Source organism: Pseudophryne corroboree, chromosome 12 (genome assembly GCF_028390025.1).
Source record: "Pseudophryne corroboree isolate aPseCor3 chromosome 12, aPseCor3.hap2, whole genome shotgun sequence".
NCBI classification, from domain to species: domain Eukaryota; kingdom Metazoa; phylum Chordata; class Amphibia; order Anura; family Myobatrachidae; genus Pseudophryne; species Pseudophryne corroboree.
In genome coordinates, this window is record NC_086455.1 from 73828005 (window position 1) to 73849255 (window position 21251).

The 21251-nt window shown below is 46.7% G+C and overlaps 1 protein-coding gene across 3 annotated transcripts in view; it reads right to left on the reverse strand.

Annotated features, from left to right (window-relative positions):
• Window positions 1-642: 642 nt before the first annotated feature.
• The window catches only part of MIDEAS (mitotic deacetylase associated SANT domain protein), a 153830-nt gene continuing 133221 nt past the window's right edge, over window positions 643-21251 (reverse strand). For all 3 annotated transcript variants that reach the window (XM_063947648.1, XM_063947647.1, XM_063947649.1), the window contains exons 9-13: window positions 14150-14238; window positions 12164-12316; window positions 9558-9767; window positions 3241-3419; window positions 643-1871 (exon numbers count right to left, since the gene is read on the reverse strand). In XM_063947648.1, the coding sequence (XP_063803718.1) occupies window positions 1631-1871; window positions 3241-3419; window positions 9558-9767; window positions 12164-12316; window positions 14150-14238 (872 nt within the window). In that variant the 3' untranslated portion in view covers window positions 643-1630. The remainder of the gene's footprint in view (window positions 1872-3240; window positions 3420-9557; window positions 9768-12163; window positions 12317-14149; window positions 14239-21251) is intronic.

Sequence of the window (21251 nt, forward strand, 5' to 3'; positions counted from 1 at the left end):
CAACTACTGCACCGTCTCTCTCTCTCTCTCTCTAAGGCTTGATACATCTCACCCTAAATATGAAAACCTTTGTGCAGAACAGCAGTGAACCAGGAGAAAGGCAAACGTGTGACATTATAGAAACATAGAATGTGACGGCAGATAAGAACTACTTGGACCATCTGGTCTGCCCATGTACACACACACACAGACACTTACACACTAGGGTTTGTTTTTTAGCGGGAGCCAATTAACCCATCAGTATATTTTTGGATTGTGTACTAAAGTACATGTAGGAAACCCACGCAAGCATGGGGAGAACATACAAACTCCAGTTAGGGCCATGGTGGGAATTGAACCCATGTGCTGTGAGGCAATAATGCTAACCATTACACCATCCATACATTATGATTATTATTATCACTTATGTTCTGTGACAACATCCAAATTATCCGTTACAGGGAACAATTGCTTTACGTGTGCTCTACCGAAAAACCAAATTAAAATAGAATCTTCAGACTTCATGGATATTAGGAACATATCTTACACTCTATTGCTTTGAGCAGCTATTAAGCATGTAGAATAATTTAGAATAGTTGTATAGGCCATCATTACCACCTATTAAATCTTCAGTTCATGCGTTTATAATGAGAAGACGTCAAGTTTAAAATAAAAAATTATAATTAGGCAGTGAACAGTAAGACAGGGTATCAGTCACTCTCCAAAACTTTTAACATATAAAGATTGTCTGTTAAGCAATATAAAGATTTTTTTTTTTACAAAACAAAGTATATGTAAGCTGTTTTACATATAGTGTATATACAGGTTATTTGAATTGTCATTTCCCCTATTGTAGATACATAAAAAATTAATTGTGACTTGTATGCAAGTCTGTGCCACACATTATTTACACAATGGTGATCTCTCGCCATTATAAGTTATTATTTTCATCTAGCTGTATTAAAGAGCCGTTTACCTGAGGAACCACTGACCTCTCTGAACCACTAACGAGGCTGTGTTTCTAGTGAATGGATAGGCTGCAATGGGAGTACAGCCTGCCTACAACATTGACGCTTCCTGTGTGCAGGCAACAAGCTCTTTAAGCTACAGATGAAAACTAAAGTTCTATGACAGGGATGGAAAATCTTCAGTACTCCGTTCCTGCAGACCTGCACGATGCACAACACATGTAGGTCAACAACCGCAGGGGCGCCGACTACTGGTATATCTGTAGTATTGCACTCATGAGTTTGTGTAAAATTCCACATTATCCAGTGTACACAGTGACAGAAAACCAAGTAAGGTCCACAAAATACAGGTTTCGTCTCATCAGAAGAAATGCTCCTTTTTGTAGCTTTCAGAAGGAAAGACGACAAGTGCTGTCTCTATGCAAGTTGTCTTTACAGGCACGTGTGTAGGATAAAAATATCTCTGTGCTCTCCGAAACACATGATCATGATAAGATTGTTTTCCCAATAAATAGTTAATTTAAAAAGATAAAAAGTCCCAAGCCCACTATAAGTCTTTCATGTATTTGATCCTTGCAGAAACCGAGAACATTGAAATTTTAACTTAAAAAAAAAAGGGGGGGGGGGGAGTGGGTAGTGAAAGGAGCGAGGGTCCAGCCTCACTGCAGCATCTGAGTGTCTGCTTATATCTCTCCGTCATCGGAACTATCACAGCTCTCGCTGCTGCTACTACTGCTACCGTCACTGCTGCTCCTGCTGTCACTACTTTCCATCCGGTGAGATATGGTAAGTAAAGCGGCTTGTGCTGCGGCTGCAGCAGCTGCTGCTGCTGCCGCCTCCTTTTGCTTCTTGGCTGCTGCTTTCTTCTCCTGTTCCGCGTGGCTCTTCATGTGCGCACTGCGACTTTTCACTTTGAGGAAGACCCTGGAGGAAGGAAAAACTTCAGGTCATCTTTTTGCTTGACCAAAATAAATGTAAATAATAATAAAAGAACCCTCTAAGCCTTTCTTTTCTAACTGAATATGATATTGGGGTCTTTCAGTATTACTGAGCTCTAGTCTTCAGTTGTATTTTACAAACGGCAAAGCTGGTTTCACGGCTCGTTTTTATAGATGTTTTTCCATTTGTTGTATTATTTTGTAGACTTTATGGTTTTGTACATTTTCTTATGCTCTAGTAACAATTTTAGCATTTGCAATTTGAAAAGAATAAAATAAAGCAAAATACATCTAAAAAGTGCCAAACCTTATGTGCTGGGAGAAGTAAGAAAAAATAATAATGGGACTACATAATAATAAAAGCTGCATATGCTCTCACAATCTCCTCTAGGGGTTGGGGCTGGGAGAATGGCAGTCAGCATACCGACCCCGGGATCCCGGCAGCAGAATGCCGGGAGGGGGTAACGGGGGGTGGCGAGCGCAACAAAGCCCCTTGTGGGTTTGGTGGCTTGCCTCAGGTTTTATTCCCACTCATGCCGACTGCCGGGCTGATAAGTGGGGGGGGATCCCGATGGCGGCATGATGACCGCCAGGATCCCAAGTGGCGGTCACATGACCGGATCTCTCCTCTAGTCATCCATCTTCTAATACACTATAAAACGGGTGAAAACCGCTCCCTGGCAGTGTATACAGGCGACTCACTGGAAGTGTATACAGACGCCATCACTGCAAGACTACTCCCCTTTCATAGTAGAAACAGTAGCATGGAGGATGCACCTCTTTTTACATCAATGGGGAATGGAGAAGGCACAAGGACCTCCTAAACAAGGTGTATTCATGGGTCGGCAGTCCCTGTGTAGGTACCAGAAAGTGGACGCCGGGATCCAGACATGGTAAAATGCTACTTACAGCATGTTACTTGTGCAAGCACTATAACTTTACATGCCGCTGTACCATGCCGGTATCCCGGAGCCAGCTTTCTTGTGCCTGCACAGTGTGTAGTGTGTGACTGTACCTCTTATTCACCAGCTTTTACTATTGAACTTTACATTCAGATTTGGTATATCTGCATTTAACACCACGTTTACAATGCATGTATTACAATCTGATGTTGTCCAGCGGATTTTCCTTTTATTAAATTGTGATTTTTTCACAACATTACATTAATAGGTTTTGTTTTTTTAATTTGAATTCTTTTTCATTGATACTGTGACTAATAGATGACACACCATTATTATACTAGTCTCTCCATACCTCTGCACCTTCATACATACCCCTATATGAGTTTTAGTGGAACAGGAATCCCCATTTCCCCCCTGATCTGCAATGGCCGTGTGCCTTGTCTTGTTACCTACCTGCCACATTTTTTACATGGGAAACTGCCCTCTTGCTGTGGGGCCTTGATTTTACTCTCTGGTTTCTGGGTGTCATCTGGGGGAACTTTCGCCCGCGGACGCCGACCCCTCGGCTTGGAAACCTTTTCTGTTATCGACGTATCAGGAATTTGATTTCTTAGGATCAGTGTGTCATTTGGCTGAGGAAAAACACAGACATTAGTCAGATGGACTAAAACAGCTGGACAGGATACAATTCCTTAAAAAAAAAAAAAAAAGACCCCAGTGAAGCAGCTGGTAATGTGCACTCTTCTGGCTTTTAGTTTACGTACAGGTCTTGGTTCATACCTATAATACACGTACATTTTTTTTTTACAAGGATTGCATAGGGACGCCCAGATGTAACACGGCAGACATCTCTTGTGCGTATTCACACCTAGGATGCTACTGATCATCAGGACATCCACACAGGATCGTGGTCATCTAACTGCAATTCCCAATAATGTGCAACATTGTCCCAAGTGACCAATATTAAACCTGTGCACCAGAAGATATCCTAAGGCTTACAGAAATATATTTTCTCATACGTCCTAGAGGATGCTGGGGTCCACTTATTGACCATGGGGTATAGACTGTGCCGCAGGACCAATGGACACTCTTAAGACTTTTCAATGGGTGTGAACTGGCTCCCCCCTCTATGCCCCTCCTCCAGACTTCAGTTTTAGAAATGTGCCCAGGCAGACTGGATGCACTCTGGGGAGCTCTACTGAGTTTCTCTGAAAAGACTTGTTAGGTTTTTTATTTTCAGGGAGAACCGTGGGACTGAGGGGGCAGAAGTAGGAACCAACTTCCTGAAGAGTTTCATGGCTCTGCTTCTGGCTGACAGGACACCATTAGCTCCTGAAGGGAAATGAACGCTAGCCGTGCCTAGATGCTCACTCCCACACCACGCCGTCACCCCCCTCACAGAGCCAGAAGTCTGAAGACAGGCGAGTATGAGAAGAAGATCTTCTAGCAAAGTAAAGTGACGGCTGAGGTACGGCGCGGCTGGCGGGAGCGCAACGCGCCATTGCTGCCCACACACACAGAGCACTGCAGGGGGGGGGGGGGGTTGGCCTGGGCAGCAAATACCTAAAAACTGGCGCAAATGGGGGCATAAGATGCCGCTGGCACAGCCCTACCCCCGCCAGTATAAATATTACAATCATTGCTGAGTGAAAAACGCGCCATTTGCGGGGGCGGAGCTTCTTCCTCAGGCAGCCAACACACTGCTCAGCGCCATTTCCTCTCTCTCCTCAGGCTGCAGAGACAAGGCTGGTCCTTTCCTCCACTTCTGACACAAGTACAGGGTGCAAATAAGGGGGGCACTAAGCGTTTTGTGGTGCATTACAAGTGTGAATTACTGTGTAAAAGCGCTGTTGTCTGTGGGCATTCTGTGTTCACAGACATTACATACTGGCGCTGGGGTTGTGAACTGGCTGCTCCTATACTGTGTCCCTCTGACAGATTTTGCTGTGAGTCTGTCCCCTTATAAGTCCCAGTGTGTCTGTGAGTGTGTGCTGTACATGTGTAAGGCATGTCTGAGGCAGGGAGTTCCTCCCCGGAGGAAGGCATTTTAGGGACACAGAGTTGTAATGTGGTGGCGCTGCCGGCAGACCAAGAGCCTGCATGGGTGAAAGAAATACATGACAGTATGCATCTTATTAACAGGAGGTTAGATAAGTCTGAATCTCAGGCTAAATGCTGGAGAAAATCTGTGGAAGATGTGATTTTTCAGGACTTCCTTCTGCAGGCGGCCCCTCTGGGTCACATAAGAAACCATTTGTGAATACTGATACCGACACAGACTCTGATTCTTGTGTCAACGATAGTGACTCTAGAGAAATAGATCATAAATTGGCAATAAATATACAATATATGATTGTGGCTATAAGGGACGTGTTAGAAGTTACAGAAGCCTCGCCTGTACCTCAGGAGAAGGCTTATTTATGTAAGGAAAAGAAATCCAAAGTCACGTTCCCTCCTTCCCACGAGCTAAATGCTCTCTTTGCAGGGATGTGGGTGAATCCTGAGAAAAAAATTCATATTCCTAAGCGGATTCAGGTAGCTTACCCTTTCCCAGCAGAGGACAGGAAAAAATGGGAATCGTCCCCTGTGTTAGACAGTGCACTATCCAGGTTGACAAAGAAGATAATTCTTACTGCACCTGGCACGGCTCCACTAAAAGAGCCAGCAGACCGTAAGATGGAAACTACATTGAAATCCATTTATGTTGCCAATGGTACACTGCTCAGACCAACTATTGCCTGCGCGTGGGTCAGTCGCGCTATTGGAAAATGGTCAAACAGCGTGTCATCAGAAATTGACACGGCTGATAAAGATGAGACACTCCTTAAGTTAGGCTGCCGCCTACATGCTAGAAGCGATGAAAGATATTGGACTCTTGAGTTCACAAGCCGCTACCATGGCGGTATCAGCTAGGCGGGCATTGTGGATTCGCCAGTGGAACGCGGATTCCAAAAGAAACATGGAGGCTCTCCCATATAGAGGTGAGACCTTGTTTGGCGATGGTCTGGATGCGTTTGTCTCGGCGGCTACCGCAGGTAAGTCAACGTTTTTGCCCTCTGCATCGGCAAAAAAGACCTATCACACACACACACACACATGCAGTCCTTTCGGCCCAATAAAAATACAAAAGAGCGAGAGGTTCCCCCTTCTTTGCAGGAAGGGGGAGAGGAAGGGGAAAGAAGCCCACAGCGGCTCCAGGTTCCCAGGAGCAGAAGTCTACCCCTACTTCTGCCAAATCTTCAGCATGACGCTGGAACTCCGTTGCAGGAGGCCGCTCGGGTGGGGGCACGTCTCAAACTGTTCAGCCAAGGTTGGATTCTGTCTGGCCTGGATCCCTGGGTATTGCAAATAGTATCCCAGGGATACAAGCTGGAGTTTCAAGGCGTTGCAAGTTTGATTTGAAAAATCGTCATGGGGCCAGTTTCTCTCCAAGAGAGAGAAGCAGTAACAGCGGCAATCCAAAAATTATGTCAGGATCAGGTCGTAGTCCTAGTACCTTTGCCGCAACAAGGGGAGGGGTTTTATTCAAGCCTCTTTGTAGTTCCGAAGCCGAAAGGCTCGGTCAGACCGATCCTGAACCTAAAAAGGTTGAATCTCTACTTGAAACGGTTCAAGTTCAAGATGGAATCACTGAGGGCAGTGATTTCCAGTCTGGAGGAGGGGCATTACATGGTGTCGGTAGACATCAAGGATGCTTACCTGCATGTTCCCATTTATCCTCCTCACCAGGCTTATCTGAGATTTGCGGTTCAGGATTGCCATTACCAGTTTCAGACGTTACCTTTCAGTCTCTCCACAGCGCCGAGGGTATTCACCAAGGTTGATGGCGGAGATGATGGTCCTCCTTCGTCAAAAGGGAGTCCATAGAATTCCTTATCTGGACGATCTCCTGATAAAGGCGAGATCCAGGGAGCAGTTGCTAAAAAACATTGCGATCTCCTGATAAAGGCGAGATCCAGGGAGCAGTTGCTAAAAAACATTGCACTCTCCCTGTCGATACTCCAACAACACGGTTGGATCATAAATTATCCAAAGTCAAAATTGGAACAGACAACAAGATTGTGTTTTCTCAGGATGATTCTGGACACGGAAGTTCAGAGAGTATTTCTTCTGGTGGAAAAGGCTCTGGAAATCCAGAAAATGGTAAAACAGTTATTGAAACCATCCGTGTGTCGATCCATCGGTGCATTCGGTTGTTGGGGAAGATGGTGGCGGCCTACGAGGCCATACAGTTTGGCAGGTTCCATGCCAGAGTATTCCAGTGGGACCTGTTGGACAAGTGGTCGGGATCCCACCTTCACATGCACCGAAAAATTGTCCTGTCGTCAAAAGCCAGGAATTCACTCCTGTGGTGGCTACACAGTCCGCAACTACTAGAGGGACGCAGATTTGGGATTCAGGACTGGGTCCTGGTAACCACGGATGCGAGTCTCCGAGGCTGGGGAGCTGTCACTCAGGGGGAAAGCTTCCAAGGAAAATGGTCAAGTCAGGAAGCCTGCCTTCACATAAACGTGCTGGAATTGAAAGCCATTTACAACGGCCTTCGACAAGCGGTACATCTTCATCAAGATCATCCCGTGCAAATCCAGTCGGACAATGTAACAGCAGTCGCGTACATAAACAGGCAGGGCGGAACGAAAAGCAGAGCAACAATAGCAGAGGTGACAAAGATCCTCCTCTGGGCAGAAAGGCATGCAAAAGCTCTGTCAGCAATTTTCATTCCGGGAGTGGACAACTGGGAAGCAGACTTCCTCAGCAGACACGATCTCCATCCAGGAGAGTGGGGCCTCCACCAAGAAGTCTTCGCGGAGGTGACAAGTCTTTGGGGAGTTCCTCAAGTAGACATGATGGCATCTCATCTCAACAAGAAGCTTCAGAAATATTGTTCCAGGTCGAGAGACCCTCAAGCAATAGCGGTGGATGCGCAGTGGGTATTCCGGTCAGTGTATGTCTTCCCTCCACTTCCGCTGATCCCAAAAGTTCTCAGGATCATAAGAAGAACAAGGGTTCGAGCAATCTTCATTGCCCCAGACTGGCCAAAGAGAGCTTGGTACCCAGGTCTTCAGGAGTTGCTCATAGAAGATCCTCGGCCTCTTCCTCTTCGCGAGGACCTGCTGCAGCAGGAGCCGTGCGTGTATCAGGACTTACCGCGGCTACGTTTGACGGCATGGCTGTTGAGCGCCGGATCTTAGCCCGTAAAGATATTCCAAAAGAAGTCATTCCCAGGCTTATTCAGGCCAGGAAAGGAGTAACGTCGAAACATTACCACCGTATTTGGAGAAAATTGTGTGTCTTGGTGTGAATCCAAGAAGACTCCTACGGAAGAGTTTCACTTGGGACGTTTTCTCCATTTTCTGCAGGCTGGTGTGGAGGCGGGCCTCAGATTGGGGTCAATCAAGGTCCAGATTTCGGCCTTGTCAGTGTTCTTCCAAAAACAATTGGCCTCCCTTCCAGAGGTTCAGACCTTCGTGAAAGGCGTTCTGCACATCCAGCCACCATTTGTGCCTCCGGTGGCACCAAGGGACCTTAATGTGGTGTTGCAGTTCCTTCAATCGGATTGGTTTGAGCCTCTACGAGAGATAGAGTTGAAGTTTCTCACTTGGAAAGTGGTGATGCTTTTGGCATTGGCATCCGCACGGCGGGGTGTCGGAATTGGGGGCCTTGTCTCACAAGAGCCCTTACCTGATCTTCCATGAAGATAGGCCAGAGTTGCAAACTCGCCAACATTTTCTTCCTAAGGTGGTTTCTTCTTTCCACATAAACCAACCTATTGTGGTGCCAGTGGTTACTGACACGTTCAAAGTCTCTAGATGTGGTTAGAGCTTTGAAATTTTATGTCGCTAGAACAGTTTGAATTCGCAAAACAGAGTCTTTGTCCGGTATGCTCCCAACAAGATTGGGTGTCCTGCTTCCAAGCAGACTATTGCGCGTTGGATCAGAGATACGATTCAGCAAGCTCATTCTACGGCTGGATTGCCGTTACCGAAGTCGGTGAAGGCCCATTCCACTAGGAAGGTGGGCTCATCTTGGGCGGCTGCCCGGGGGGTCTCGGCATTACAGCTTTGCCGAGCAGCTACTTGGTCGGGGTCAAACACGTTTGCAAAATTCTATAAGTTTGATACCTTGGCAGATGAAGACCTCAAGTCCGGTCAATCGGTGCTGCAGGGTCACCCGCACTCTCCTGCCCGTACTGGAGCTTTGGTATAAACCCCATGGTCAATAAGTGGACCCCAGCATCCTCTAGGACGTATGAGAAAACAGGATTTTAATACCTACCGGTAAATCCTTTTCTCCTAGTCCGTAGAGGATGCTGGGAGCCCCTCCCAGTGCGTACTCTACCTGCAGTTTAGTTATACACAAGTTGTGTTATGTTACTTTCAGCTTGTTGCTGCAATTGGTTCATGCCTGTTGGCGTGTGTTATGTTGATTGCCATGTGTGCGGCATGGTTGAGGTGTGAGTTGGTATGTATCTCACCACTAGTATTAAAGTAAATCCTTTCCTCGAAATGTCCGTCTCCCTGGGCACAGGTCCTATAACTGAGGTCTGGAGGAGGGGCATAGAGGGAGGAGCCAGTTCACACCCATTGAAAAGTCTTAAGAGTGCCCATGGCTCCTGCGGAACCGTCTATACCCCCCATGGTCAATAAGTGGACCCCAGCATCCTCTACAGACTAGGAGATAAGGATTTACCGGTAGCTATTAAAATCCTGTTATATAATAAGAGTTTGCAGCAAAGCATATTGTGCAGAAGAGTCACATATAACACTTACCATTTCACTGGCCTGTAGCGTTTGTGTGACCTTCGTCTGGGAAAGCATCTTCATCTTTTCATCATCATTTTCTTCCTTTTCGTCTTCTTTTTCCAGTTTCACTTGCACTGTACACGCCTCCATCTTCTTCTCCAATTCAGGATCTTCTGTGCGGATTTCTTTCGGCGACTCTCTTTGGGGAGGGATAACTGGTGCAAGTCGCTGAGAACTCTAACAGAAAGAAGTAATTGTTAAAGTCAACTCAATAAAATACTGCAGGTGCAATGGTAATTCCTTCTAATATGCCATTTATTCACAACACTATTCGGAGTTATAGAAATACCTATGTCTTTGACTGATCACCAGTTCCTGGGCTAATTCCCTTGCAATGGCCTTGTTTGGCAAGCCGAATTGGCACAGTGATGATACAGTATGTAGAAAGAAGAAACCCACCAAACTGTACAGAGACTTAGTAAGACTGGAACCAAAATGATCCCCTTAAGTGCGCATGTGCTTGCAAACTTGTTACAGGTTGAGGATCCCATATCCAAATATTACCAAATATGGAATTTTTTGTGTGAGAGTGAAATAGTGAAACCTTTGTTTTCTGATGGCTCAATGTACACAAACTTTGTTTAATACACCAAGGAGTGGAACATATTGTTTTAAATGACCTTCAGGCTGTGTGTATAAGGTGTATATGAAACAGGGGGAAACTCCCAGTTGGCCCCAGCTCCTCATCTAGGAATCAGGTTCCAGAGTGTATACTTGAATTACACGTTACCTTATACTGCTAGGGTTTTTGGTGTATATTCTACAGTGCATTGCTGTTATTAATCTAGTACATTAGCATGCATGCACTATCAGTATTTACTATATATTTATCAAGGGGCCCAGACCATGCACTGTCGGTTACTTATGCCTCTATGGAGACTGAACACACCCCGGCACTGCATTCCGCCAGTGGGCCCATCATGCTCCAGTTTGACACTGGCCAGTCCCAGAGCAGTGCATGCGCACTGATGTCACTTTTTAAAAAACAAACTTGCCCAATATTGCCCAGAGATGGGTGAAGGGAATTTAAGTCCCTCTATCCCCCCAATCCTGGCACCTAGAGAGATGGGATGGGGGATTACCATGATTACTGCATGGTGGGCTGTGTGATCACCATGCAAAAACCCCTGCACTACAGAACACTCACGGAATCCAGGGATGAGAGAAGGCCTCGACCTAACCTGACCTCCATGGAATCAGGGGTACCCATTTTAGAGAGAAGGGGGTTTCCTCTTTCAAATGATGGGGCCCCTTTAGCACTTACTGTCTGGTTATCACTGGATAATATTACACTGTGCTATGGAAAACCTATGTTTTCCATATAACGAGGGAGTGCACTATCTCCCCCATCTTGTGCTAAATATCATACTCTTCCTACACATAGGAAGTGTTTAACCAGAGACAGCAGAAACGTAAAAGAAAAGAAACTAAAAAAATATTTTAATTAAAATGCAAAACAAAAACATAGATTCCTACTTCTTACTATATTGGAAAGGTGGATTATTGGCGAAACAAGAACGAGGAAGTTTCTTTGTGGTGCTTAAAAGCAAACGTGATTTTTTTTTTCATCTTATGTTTCCCCTTTCTTAAAGTTTTAAAAGAACGTATGCAACTGTCTTTTTTCCCCCCCCCCCCAATTTCAGTTCCATTTTTATGGATGTGTCAGAGCGAGTAAAATGCCTCATAGTATTTTCTGGAAAATACAAAGTCTACTGAAAAAACAAAAAAAACAAAGTGGATACCAAGTTAAAAAATAATTGGTATTGTTGGAATGTGACGGACACCAATGTAAAAAAAATTACCTCAGCACAAGGGTGAGAAACCTCAGCAGCGTAAGGGTTAACACAACTTGCCGACTCTTAAAAGCAAATCGGACGTAATGACTCTGGTACAGCTGTACTGTTGCATTCTGGGAGTACGGCAAAGGGAACTTGCACTGTGGTTGGCTGACATGTGAGTGATGACCATGCTACGGTAATAATTTTTTGAAGCAAATAAGTTAATAGTCCAATCATTACGTTCAATCTTCCGATTGCACAATAGCTGGAGTGCTGCAGCTTGTATAAAGCCTGTATCAATCACTACAACATACAGAGAAGGTAACACGCACTTTGCACAGGCTGGAAACGACTGGTTGATTTTGGAATCTCCCTGTTAAAGATTTCCCGGAGTTAGCTGCTCAGCAATTACAGAAGGTACAGCTACTAACACCAGCCTGGCACTGACCTGGGAGCAGATGTGACCTAGGAGGTCCTCATGCCCTTCACACACAGGCTATTCTGGCAGACACTCCCATCTCTCCACTACAAGTCATATACAACAGCTGACATCTACGGGTCCTCCCAGCTGGAATCCGCCCAGAGCTATTACTACGCTGGATACCTTTTGTAGACTGAATATCTGGGCGGCGGCTGATTCCTAGAACATCACGTTCCCTGTACTGTTCAATCTAAGAAAAGGTTAAAGCGGCCTTTAGAGAACGAGACTACTACAACTCTCCTACTCATGTGTTAGTACAGTAACATATGCTCTGATGCAGCTCCTTGTGGGGAAGAAATAATACTTAGCAATACCTTAATATCGATCTCTGAGTCCTCTCTGGGGTTTTTCTCATCTGCCGCGGCCTCAACATCTCCGTAAATCAACATCCCATTGCGCCCTATCTTCACCTGCTTCTTGTAGGTGTAGTAGAACTCCACGCACTGAGCCACAGTTTTTGTTTTAATCTAGAACCGGCAGCAAGAGAAGGGGGTTAGTTCTCCAGTAGGGACGTCTGGATGTTTACACATGTTACTTCTTTATACATGTTAGCACGATATAAATGTAAACCAACTGCAATCTAGCCAACATAAAACACTATACACATACCCTGCACATTATCGCAAGTCTCTGTTTGTAATGGGAAATTGTATTGGATCTTAAACAGGACAAGACATGTACCTACGCATATTTGTACTCTATCAGTGAATGGGAGCTCCACCTGTTACTCTGAAAATCTTTCCATAGACAGTAAAACTACAGTGCTCCCGACCTAGAAACCATCTAGTACAAGTAAGCCTTTCTCAGACACAGGAGAGCCCATGTTATACTTGCCAAACAAACACAGAAATGTATATAATTTCTCCCTTGCCTCTGATGTGTTGTGCCTACGTCCTTGTTAACAGATAAGCCGCAATCTCATGAACATTGATTCAGCCCAAACAATGTCACTATGTGTGCCGGCTTCATGTACAGCAAGTCAGCAGAACATGGAATAACCGACACATGAAATATTTCTGCCGGAGTGCAACTCAGTCCTATGTGCAGTCGTCTCATTTAATAAGGTCTCGTATACAGGAAGTACGAGTATGCACTAGCAGGCCCGGCTGAGCGGCTGGCGCTGGTCTTCCTGCTGTGATGGGGTGGCCGTGGTGTCTCAGTAGGGATTCGGACTACAGCAGCCAGGTGCAATGAGGAGGTGTTGGCAGCTAGGAGCAAGTGTAATGAAAGCATGGGGTAGAAACTTTTGCTTATTCGTCTTACTGGTACTTTAAGAGCGTACAGATATATTTCTGAATGTGCTGGACGGCCCAGCAGAACACATTGACACATGTAAGAACAGATTCATTCATTCAGCAGGATCTACACTTACAGGAGCAATAGCGGCCTGGTTTCAGCTGAGATGGATTAACTACACGGCAGCCGGAGTGGTCGCCCAGGGGCCCCCACCCATAGCTACGTCACTATCATGAGAACACTGTGGTATGTGTGATCTGGGGTTTCTTTGTGGTAGAATGTGAACGGGGGGCACTACAGTGTGTGGTGTCGGGAGTACAGGTAGAGTATCCCTTATCCGAAATGCTTGGAACCAGCTTACCTAAAGTTTCACATTTTGGAGCATTTCGGATTAAGGATACCCAACCTGTACTTACATATTGTCATTTTCAATAACATCACCAGCAAATCTTATTAACAATACAGGGCCTAATTCAGACCTGATCGCTCCTCTGCAAATTTGCAGAGGTCTGCGATCAGATAGTCGCCACCCATTGAGTGAAAACCAGCCCTGTGCAAGTGTGCGAATGCATGCGTACGCCGTGCGAAAACTTCGCCAGACAGCGGACATCTGAAAATCCGTTCGCAACTCACCATCGAATGATTTTTCCATAATGTGCAGTGTGCGAGTAGCCCAGGACTTACTCCTACAGTGCTGATCGGGGCCGGATCTGACGTCACACGCCCTCTGTGAAAGCGCTTGGGCACGCCTGCGTTTTTCCTGACACTTCCAAACAACGGCCAGTTACCACCCACAAACGTCCATTTCCTGTCAATCACCTTGCGTATGCCTAGTGATCGAAAGTTTCACACCATTCTGTCACTGTTTGGGCTCGCACCTGCGCATTGCGGTGCATATGCATGCGCAGTCATTCGATAATAGTCCGCTGTGCGATTTCACATGACAGTGATCAGGTCTGAATCAGGCCCATAATTGGTAGGAGCCCGCACGCTCCTCAATCCAGCCCTAAACCGCAGCATAGTGTGTATGTATCATTATTCAGACTGCCCAGAGTGTTACATACCAGTTTCTGAACCAGCAGAAAATCCTTCTTATAGATGGCCATTCCCTTGTTGAAAAGTCTCTTCTCATTAAGAGACCACTTGTCTGACCCTGGAAGAAAAATGCAGAGTGTCTGGATTAAAATAAGATTTTACTCACCGGTAAATCTATTTCTCGTAGTCCGTAGTGGATGCAGGGGACTCCGTAAGGACCATGGGGAATAGACGGCTCCGCAGGAGACTGGGCACATCTAAAGCTTTAGGACTATCTGGTGTGCACTGGCTCCTCCCCCTATGACCCTCCTCCAAGCCTCAGTTAGGACACTGTGCCCGGAAGAGCTGACACAATAAGGAAGGATTTTGAATCCCGGGTAAGACTCATACCAGCCACACCAATCACACCATATAACTCGTGATAGGAACCCCGGTTAACAGTATGATAACAATGGAACCTCTGAATAGATGGTTCGCAATAACAACCCGATTTGTGTAACAATAACTATTTACAAGTATTGCAGACAATCCGCACTAGGGATGGGCGCCCAGCATCCACTACGGACTACGAGAAATAGATTTACCGGTGAGTAAAATCTTATTTTCTCTGACGTCCTAGTGGATGCTGGGGACTCCGTAAGGACCATGGGGATTATACCAAAGCTCCCAAACGGGCGGGAGAGAGCGGATGACTCTGCAGCACCGAATGAGAGAACTCAAGGTCCTTCTCAGCCAGGGTATCAAAATTTGTAGAATTTTGCAACGTGTTTGCCCCTGACCAAGTAGCAGCTCGGCCAAGTTGTAAAGCCGAGACCCCACGGGCAGCCGCCCAAGATGAGCCCCCTTCCATGTGGAATGGGCTTTTACAGATTTAGGCTGCGGTAGTCCCACCGCAGAATGCGCAAGCTGAATAGTGCTACAAATCCAGCGCGCTCTAGTCTGTTCAGAAGCAGGAGCACCCAGCATGTTGGGTGCATCTAGGATAAACAGCGAGTCAGTTTTCCTGACTCCAGCCGTCCTGGAAATATAATTTTTCAGGGCCCTGACTACGTCCAGTAACTTGGAATCCTCCAGGTCCCTAGTAGCCGCAGGCACCACAATAGGTTGGTACAAGTGAAAACCGGATACCACCTTCGGGAGAAAGTGAGGACGAGTCCTCAACTCTGCCCTATCCATATGGAAAGTCAGGTAAGGGCTTTTTTATGACAAAGCCGCCAATTCTGACACATGCCTGGCCGAAGCCAGAGCCAACACATGACCACTTTTCATGTGAGATATTTCAAATCCACGGTTTTAAGTGGCTCAAACCAATGTGATTCCAGGAACTTCAAAACCACATTGAGATCCCAAGGTGCCACTGGGGCACAAAAAAGGGGCTGAACATGCAGCACTCCCTTACAACGTCTGAACTTCAGGCTGACATCCTTCCTGGCTTTGATCAGGATAAGAATGACTTCCTCCGGAATGCCTTTTTCACTCAGGATCCGGTGTTCAACCGCCATGCCGTCAATGCAGCCGCGGTAAGTCTGAACAGACAGGGCCCCTGCTGCAGCAGATCCTGTCTGAGTGGCAGAGGCCATGGGTCCTCTGAGATCAACTCCTGAAGTTCCAGGTACCAAGCCCTTCTTGGCCAATCCGGAACAATGAGTATAGTTCTTACTCCTCTTTTCCTTATTATCCTCAGTACCTTGGGTATGAGAGGGAGAGGAGGGAACACATAAACCGACTGGTACACCCGCGGTGTCACTAGAGCGTCCACAGCGATCGCCTGAGGTTCCCTAGACCTGGCGCAATATCTTTTTTATTGAGGCGGGACGCCAGCATGTCCACCTGTGGTCTTTCCCAACGGTTTACCAGCATTTGGAAGACTTCTGGATGAAGTCCCTATTCTCCCGGGTGGAGTCTGCTGCGGAAGTCTGCTTCCCAGTTGTCCACTCCCGGAATGAACACTGCTGCCAGTGCTACCACATGATTTTCCGCCCAACGGGGAATCCTTGTGGCTTCTGCCATTGCCCTCCTGCTTCTTGTGCCGCCCTGCCTGTTTACATGGGCGAGCGCCGTGATGTTGTCTGATTGGATCAGTACGGCTGGTTTTGAAGCAGGGGCCTTGTTTGGCTTACGGCCTTGTAAAGGGCTCTTAGCTCCAGAAAATTTATGTGAAGTGAAATCTCCTGTTTGGACCACAGTCCTTGGAATTTTACTCCCTGTGTGACTGCACCCCAGCCCCGAAGGCTGGCATCCGTGTTTACCAGGACCCAGTCCTGTATTCCGAATCTGCGGCCCTCTAGTAGATGAGCCCTCTGTAGCCACCACCGCAGCGACACCCTGGTTCTTGCCGACCGGGTTATCCGCTGCTGTATCTGGAGATGGGACCCGGACCATTTGTCCAACAGGTCCCACTGGAAAATCCTTGCGTGGAACTTTCCGAATGGAATTTCTTCGTACGAAGCTACCATTTTTCCCAGGACTCGTGTGCATTGATGTACAGACGCCTGTCCCGGTCTTAGGAGGTTTCTGACTAGAGATGACAACTCCTCGGCTTTTTCCATTGGAAGAAACACTTTTTTCTGGTCTGTTTCCAGAATCATTCCCAGGAACAGAAGACGTGTCGTCGGGACCAGCTGTGACTTTGGAATTGAGAATCCAGTCCTGCTGTTGCAGCACTTCCCGAGAAAGTGCTACCCCCTTACCAACTGTTCCTTGGACCTCGCCTGTATCAGGAGATCGTCCAAGTACGGGATAATTAAAACTCCCTTCTTGCGAAGGAGTATCATCATTTCGGTCATTACCCATGGTAAAGACCCTCGGTGCCGTGGATAATCCAAACGGCAGCGTCTGGAACTGATAGTGACAGTCCGGTACCACAATCTTGAGGTACTCCTGGTGAGGAGGGTAAATGGGGACATGCAGGTAAGTATCCTTGATGTCCAGAGAGACCCTGTAATCCCCCTCGTCCAGGATCGCAATAATCGCCCTGAGCGATTCCATCTTGAACTTGAATCTTTTGTTATATGTGTTCAAGGATTTTAAATTTAAGATGGGTCTCACCGAACCGTCCGGTTTCGGTACCACAAACATTGTGGAAAAGTAACCCTTTTCCTGTTGAAGGAGGGGTACCTTGATAATCACTTGCTGTGAATACAGTTTTTTGGATAGCCACCAACACTGCCTCCCTGGCAGAGGGAGTTGCCGGTAAGGCAGATTTTAGGAAACGGCGGGGGAGAGACGTCTCGAATTCCAGCCTGTACCTCTGAGATACTGTTTGAAGAACCCAGGGATCCACCTGTGAGAGAGCCCACTGTGCGCTGAAAATTTCTGAGACGGGCCCCCACCGTACCCGGGTCCGCCTGAGCAGCCCCAGCGTCATGCTGTGGACTTACCGGACGCAGGGGAGGACTTCTGCTCCCGAGAACTAGCTGTGTGCTGCAGCTTTTTCCCTCTACCTTTTCCTCTTGGCAGAAAAGATGAGCCTCTAGCCCTCTACTTTTCTGGGGCCGAAGGGACTGTACCTGATAATACAGTGCTTACTTTTGCTGTGGGGTAGCTTGTGGCAAAAGTTTTGATTTCCCAGCCGTAGCTGTGGAAACGAGGTCTGAAAGACCATCCCCAAACAGTTCCACCCCCTTCTAGGGCAAACTTCCATGTGCCGTTTTGAATCGGCATCGCCCGACCATTGCCGAGTCCATAACCCCCGTCTGGCGGCAATGGTTTTACATAGCGCTTATTAGTGATGCCAGTCGGCAAATATCCCTCTGTGCATCACGCATGTATAAGACAGCGTCTTTTATATGCTCTATTTTCAGCAAAATATTGTCCCTATCTATAGTATAAATATTATCCGACAGGGAATCTGACCACGCAGCTGCCGCACTGCACATCCATGCCGAGGCAATAGCAGGTCTCAATATAATGCCCGTGTGTGTGTATATAGCTTTAAGGGTAGTTTTCTGCTTTCTATCAGCAGGTCCTTCAGGGCGGCCGTATCCGTGACGGTAGTGCCACCTTTTTTAATAAGCGTGTAACCGCTTTATCTACCCTAGGGGTTATTTCCCAACGTGACCTATCCTCTGGCGGAAAAGGGTACGCTGCTTAGAAATTATCAATTTCTTATCGGGGGAAGTCCACGCTTCCTCACACACCTCATATCAATTCCTCAGATGCAGGAAAACTACTGGTAGTTTTCTGTCACCAAACATAATACCCTTTTTTGTGGTATCTGGGGTATTATCAGAAATGTGTAATACATTTTTCATTGCCTCAATCATGTAACGGTGGCCCTATTGGAAGGTACACTAGTCTCATCGTCGTCGACACTGGAGTCGGTATCCGTGTCAACATCTGTGTCTGCCATCTGAGGTAGCGGGCGTTTTAGAGCCCCTGATGACATGTGAGACGCTTGGACAGGCACAAGCTGAGCAGCCAGCTGTCCTATGTCGTCAAACCTTTTATGTAAGGAGTTGACACTGTCACGTAATTCCTTCCATAAGTCCATCCACACCGGTGTCGACCCCGCAGGGGGTGACATCCCATTCACAGGCATTTGCTCCGCCTCCACATCATTACCCTCATCATACATGTCGACACAGCAGTACCGACACACAGCACACACACAGGGAATGCTCTGACAGAGGACAGGACCCCACAAAGCCCTTTGGGGAGACAGAGGGAGAGTATGCCAGCACACACCAGAGCGCTATATATCACAGGGATATCACCTATAGAGAGTGTTTTCCCTTATAGCTGCATAATATATATATATACTGCGCCTAATTTGTGCCCCCCCTCTCTTTTTAACCCTTTTCTGTAGTGCAGGACTGCAGGGGAGAGTCAGGGAGCGATCCCTCCAGCAGAGCTGTGAGGGAAAATGGCGCCAGTGTGCTGAGGGAGATGGCTCCGCCCCTTTTTCGGCGGGCTTTCTCCCGCTATTGTAAAAGTTCTGGCAGGGGTTAATAAACACCTATATAGCCCCTGGGGCTATATATGGTGTCAGTTCGCCAGCTAAGGTGTTAATATTGCTGCTCAGGGCGCCCCCCCCCCCCAGCGCCCTGCACCCATCAGTGACCGCAGTGTGTGGTGTGCATGAGGAGCAATGGCGCACAGCTGCAGTGCTGTGCGCTACCTTGGAGAAGACAGAAGTCTTCAGCCGCCGATTTTCCGGACCACCTTCTTGCTTCTGGCTCTGTAAGGGGGACGGCGGCGCGGCTCCGGGAACGGACGACGAGGTCGGGTCCTGTGTTTGATCCCTCTGGAGCTAATGGTGTCCAGTAGCCTAAGAAGCCCAAGCTACCACCACTTAGGTAGGTTCGCTTCTTCTCCCCTTAGTCCCTCGGTGCAGTGAGCCTGTTGCCAGCAGGTCTCACTGAAAATAAAAAACCTAACATATACTTTCTTCCTAGGAGCTCAGGAGAGCCCCTAGTGTGCATCCAGCTCAGCCGGGCACAGAAATCTAACTGAGGCTTGGAGGAGGGTCATAGGGGGAGGAGCCAGTGCACACCAGATAGTCCTAAAGCTTTCTTTAGATGTGCCCAGTCTCCTGCGGAGCCGTCTATTCCCCATGGTCCTTACGGAGTCCCCAGCATCCACTAGGACGTCAGAGAAATATGAAAATCTCATGGTCTCCAAAGTTATGGGGACGTCAGAGATCATAATAAGTCGGCGTTTGTGCTGCATTTTTGGGCAAGGTAAAACAAACACTAGCCTTGGAAGATGATGTTGGAATTCCAGTTCCTGTCATGGTACACCGAGTAATCTGGGAGCGGTTTTCCCGTTTGAGAATGACCACATATCCCCCCCGAGTTCATGTCAGCTCTTGGGGGTAATTCAGAGTTGATCGCAGCAGCAAATTTGTTAGCAGTTGGGCAAAACCATGTGCACTGCAGGGGGGGGGCAGATATAACATGTGCAGAGAGAGTTAGATTTGGGTGGGTTATATCGTTTCTGGGCACTGGCTGCTTTATTTTTACACTGCAATTTAGATTTCAGTTTGAACACACCCCACCCAAATCTAACTCTCTCTGCACGTGTTATATCTGCCCCCCCCCCCCCCCCCCCCTGCACTGCACATGGTTTTGCCCAACTGCTAACAAATTTGCTGCTGCGATCAACTCTGAATTAGGCCCCTCTTCTCCTCTCTTTAGCTAGTGCAATGACTGTGGTTCTTTTTTTCGTGTCTTATTCATTTTAATAAATGCTATTTGACTTAGGAGGTTTGTTTCCTTTATGTATGTACTAGTCTGCTATAGCCGTACTTTTTATTTCCATTGCTCTAGGATGCAACACAAATCTGCTTGGTGGATTTAATGCTATGGTATCCAGGCAGCAGCTGTTCTGTATCCCGGGTTGATGAAAATAAACAGCTCTGCTGAGATCGTATAGAGACACTGCTGAAAAGATAAGACGAGTAAACCAATGTATGTAGATAATGTTGCAGGAGCACATATCTGAACAGTGACTAGTGGAGATCTAAATGTGAGTAATGTGTTTACCTATACAGAACTGATTGGTGCATTACTCTATAGAAACACTGGACTACAATAATACAGAGCCTCACAAACCTGAGGACCCACAAATAATTTACCGATACTCAAGTAATACAAGCCAGCAAAAGAAATTATTTGAATACTTCTAAAAATGTCCTCCAACAACCCTCATCGTTTATATAATGAATACAAGTTTCAGTTAAAGGGACAATAATATTAAAATGAAAGTACTTAGTAAAGTTCTTATTCCTGAATAAAACAAAGGTTAGATCACTGGGGACACATTATTAGTATATAGTGAAACAGTGGCTTTGTGATGTCCATAACAATGTATCAGTTGTTTCTGTAGCGTAGCTTACGTAACACCACTGTTTTCCTGTGTCACACTTTACCATACTACCATATATTACGGTCATTTGCCCTCTAGGTCTATGGCTGATATCCCAAGCTTAACGCCAACTGCCCCTTGGAGAGCCCACAGAGAAATAAGGTTCTTTCTGCCGTCTCGTTTAGGACAGTATTTTTTGTTAGCATTTATAGAAATAAAAAGTAGACATTAGTCATGACCGTGATATAGATCGGTTTTTCCCTTTAATCATTTTTGTTAAAAGAATGCAACAAGAAACCATGTTATCTTCAGTGTTGGCCTTAC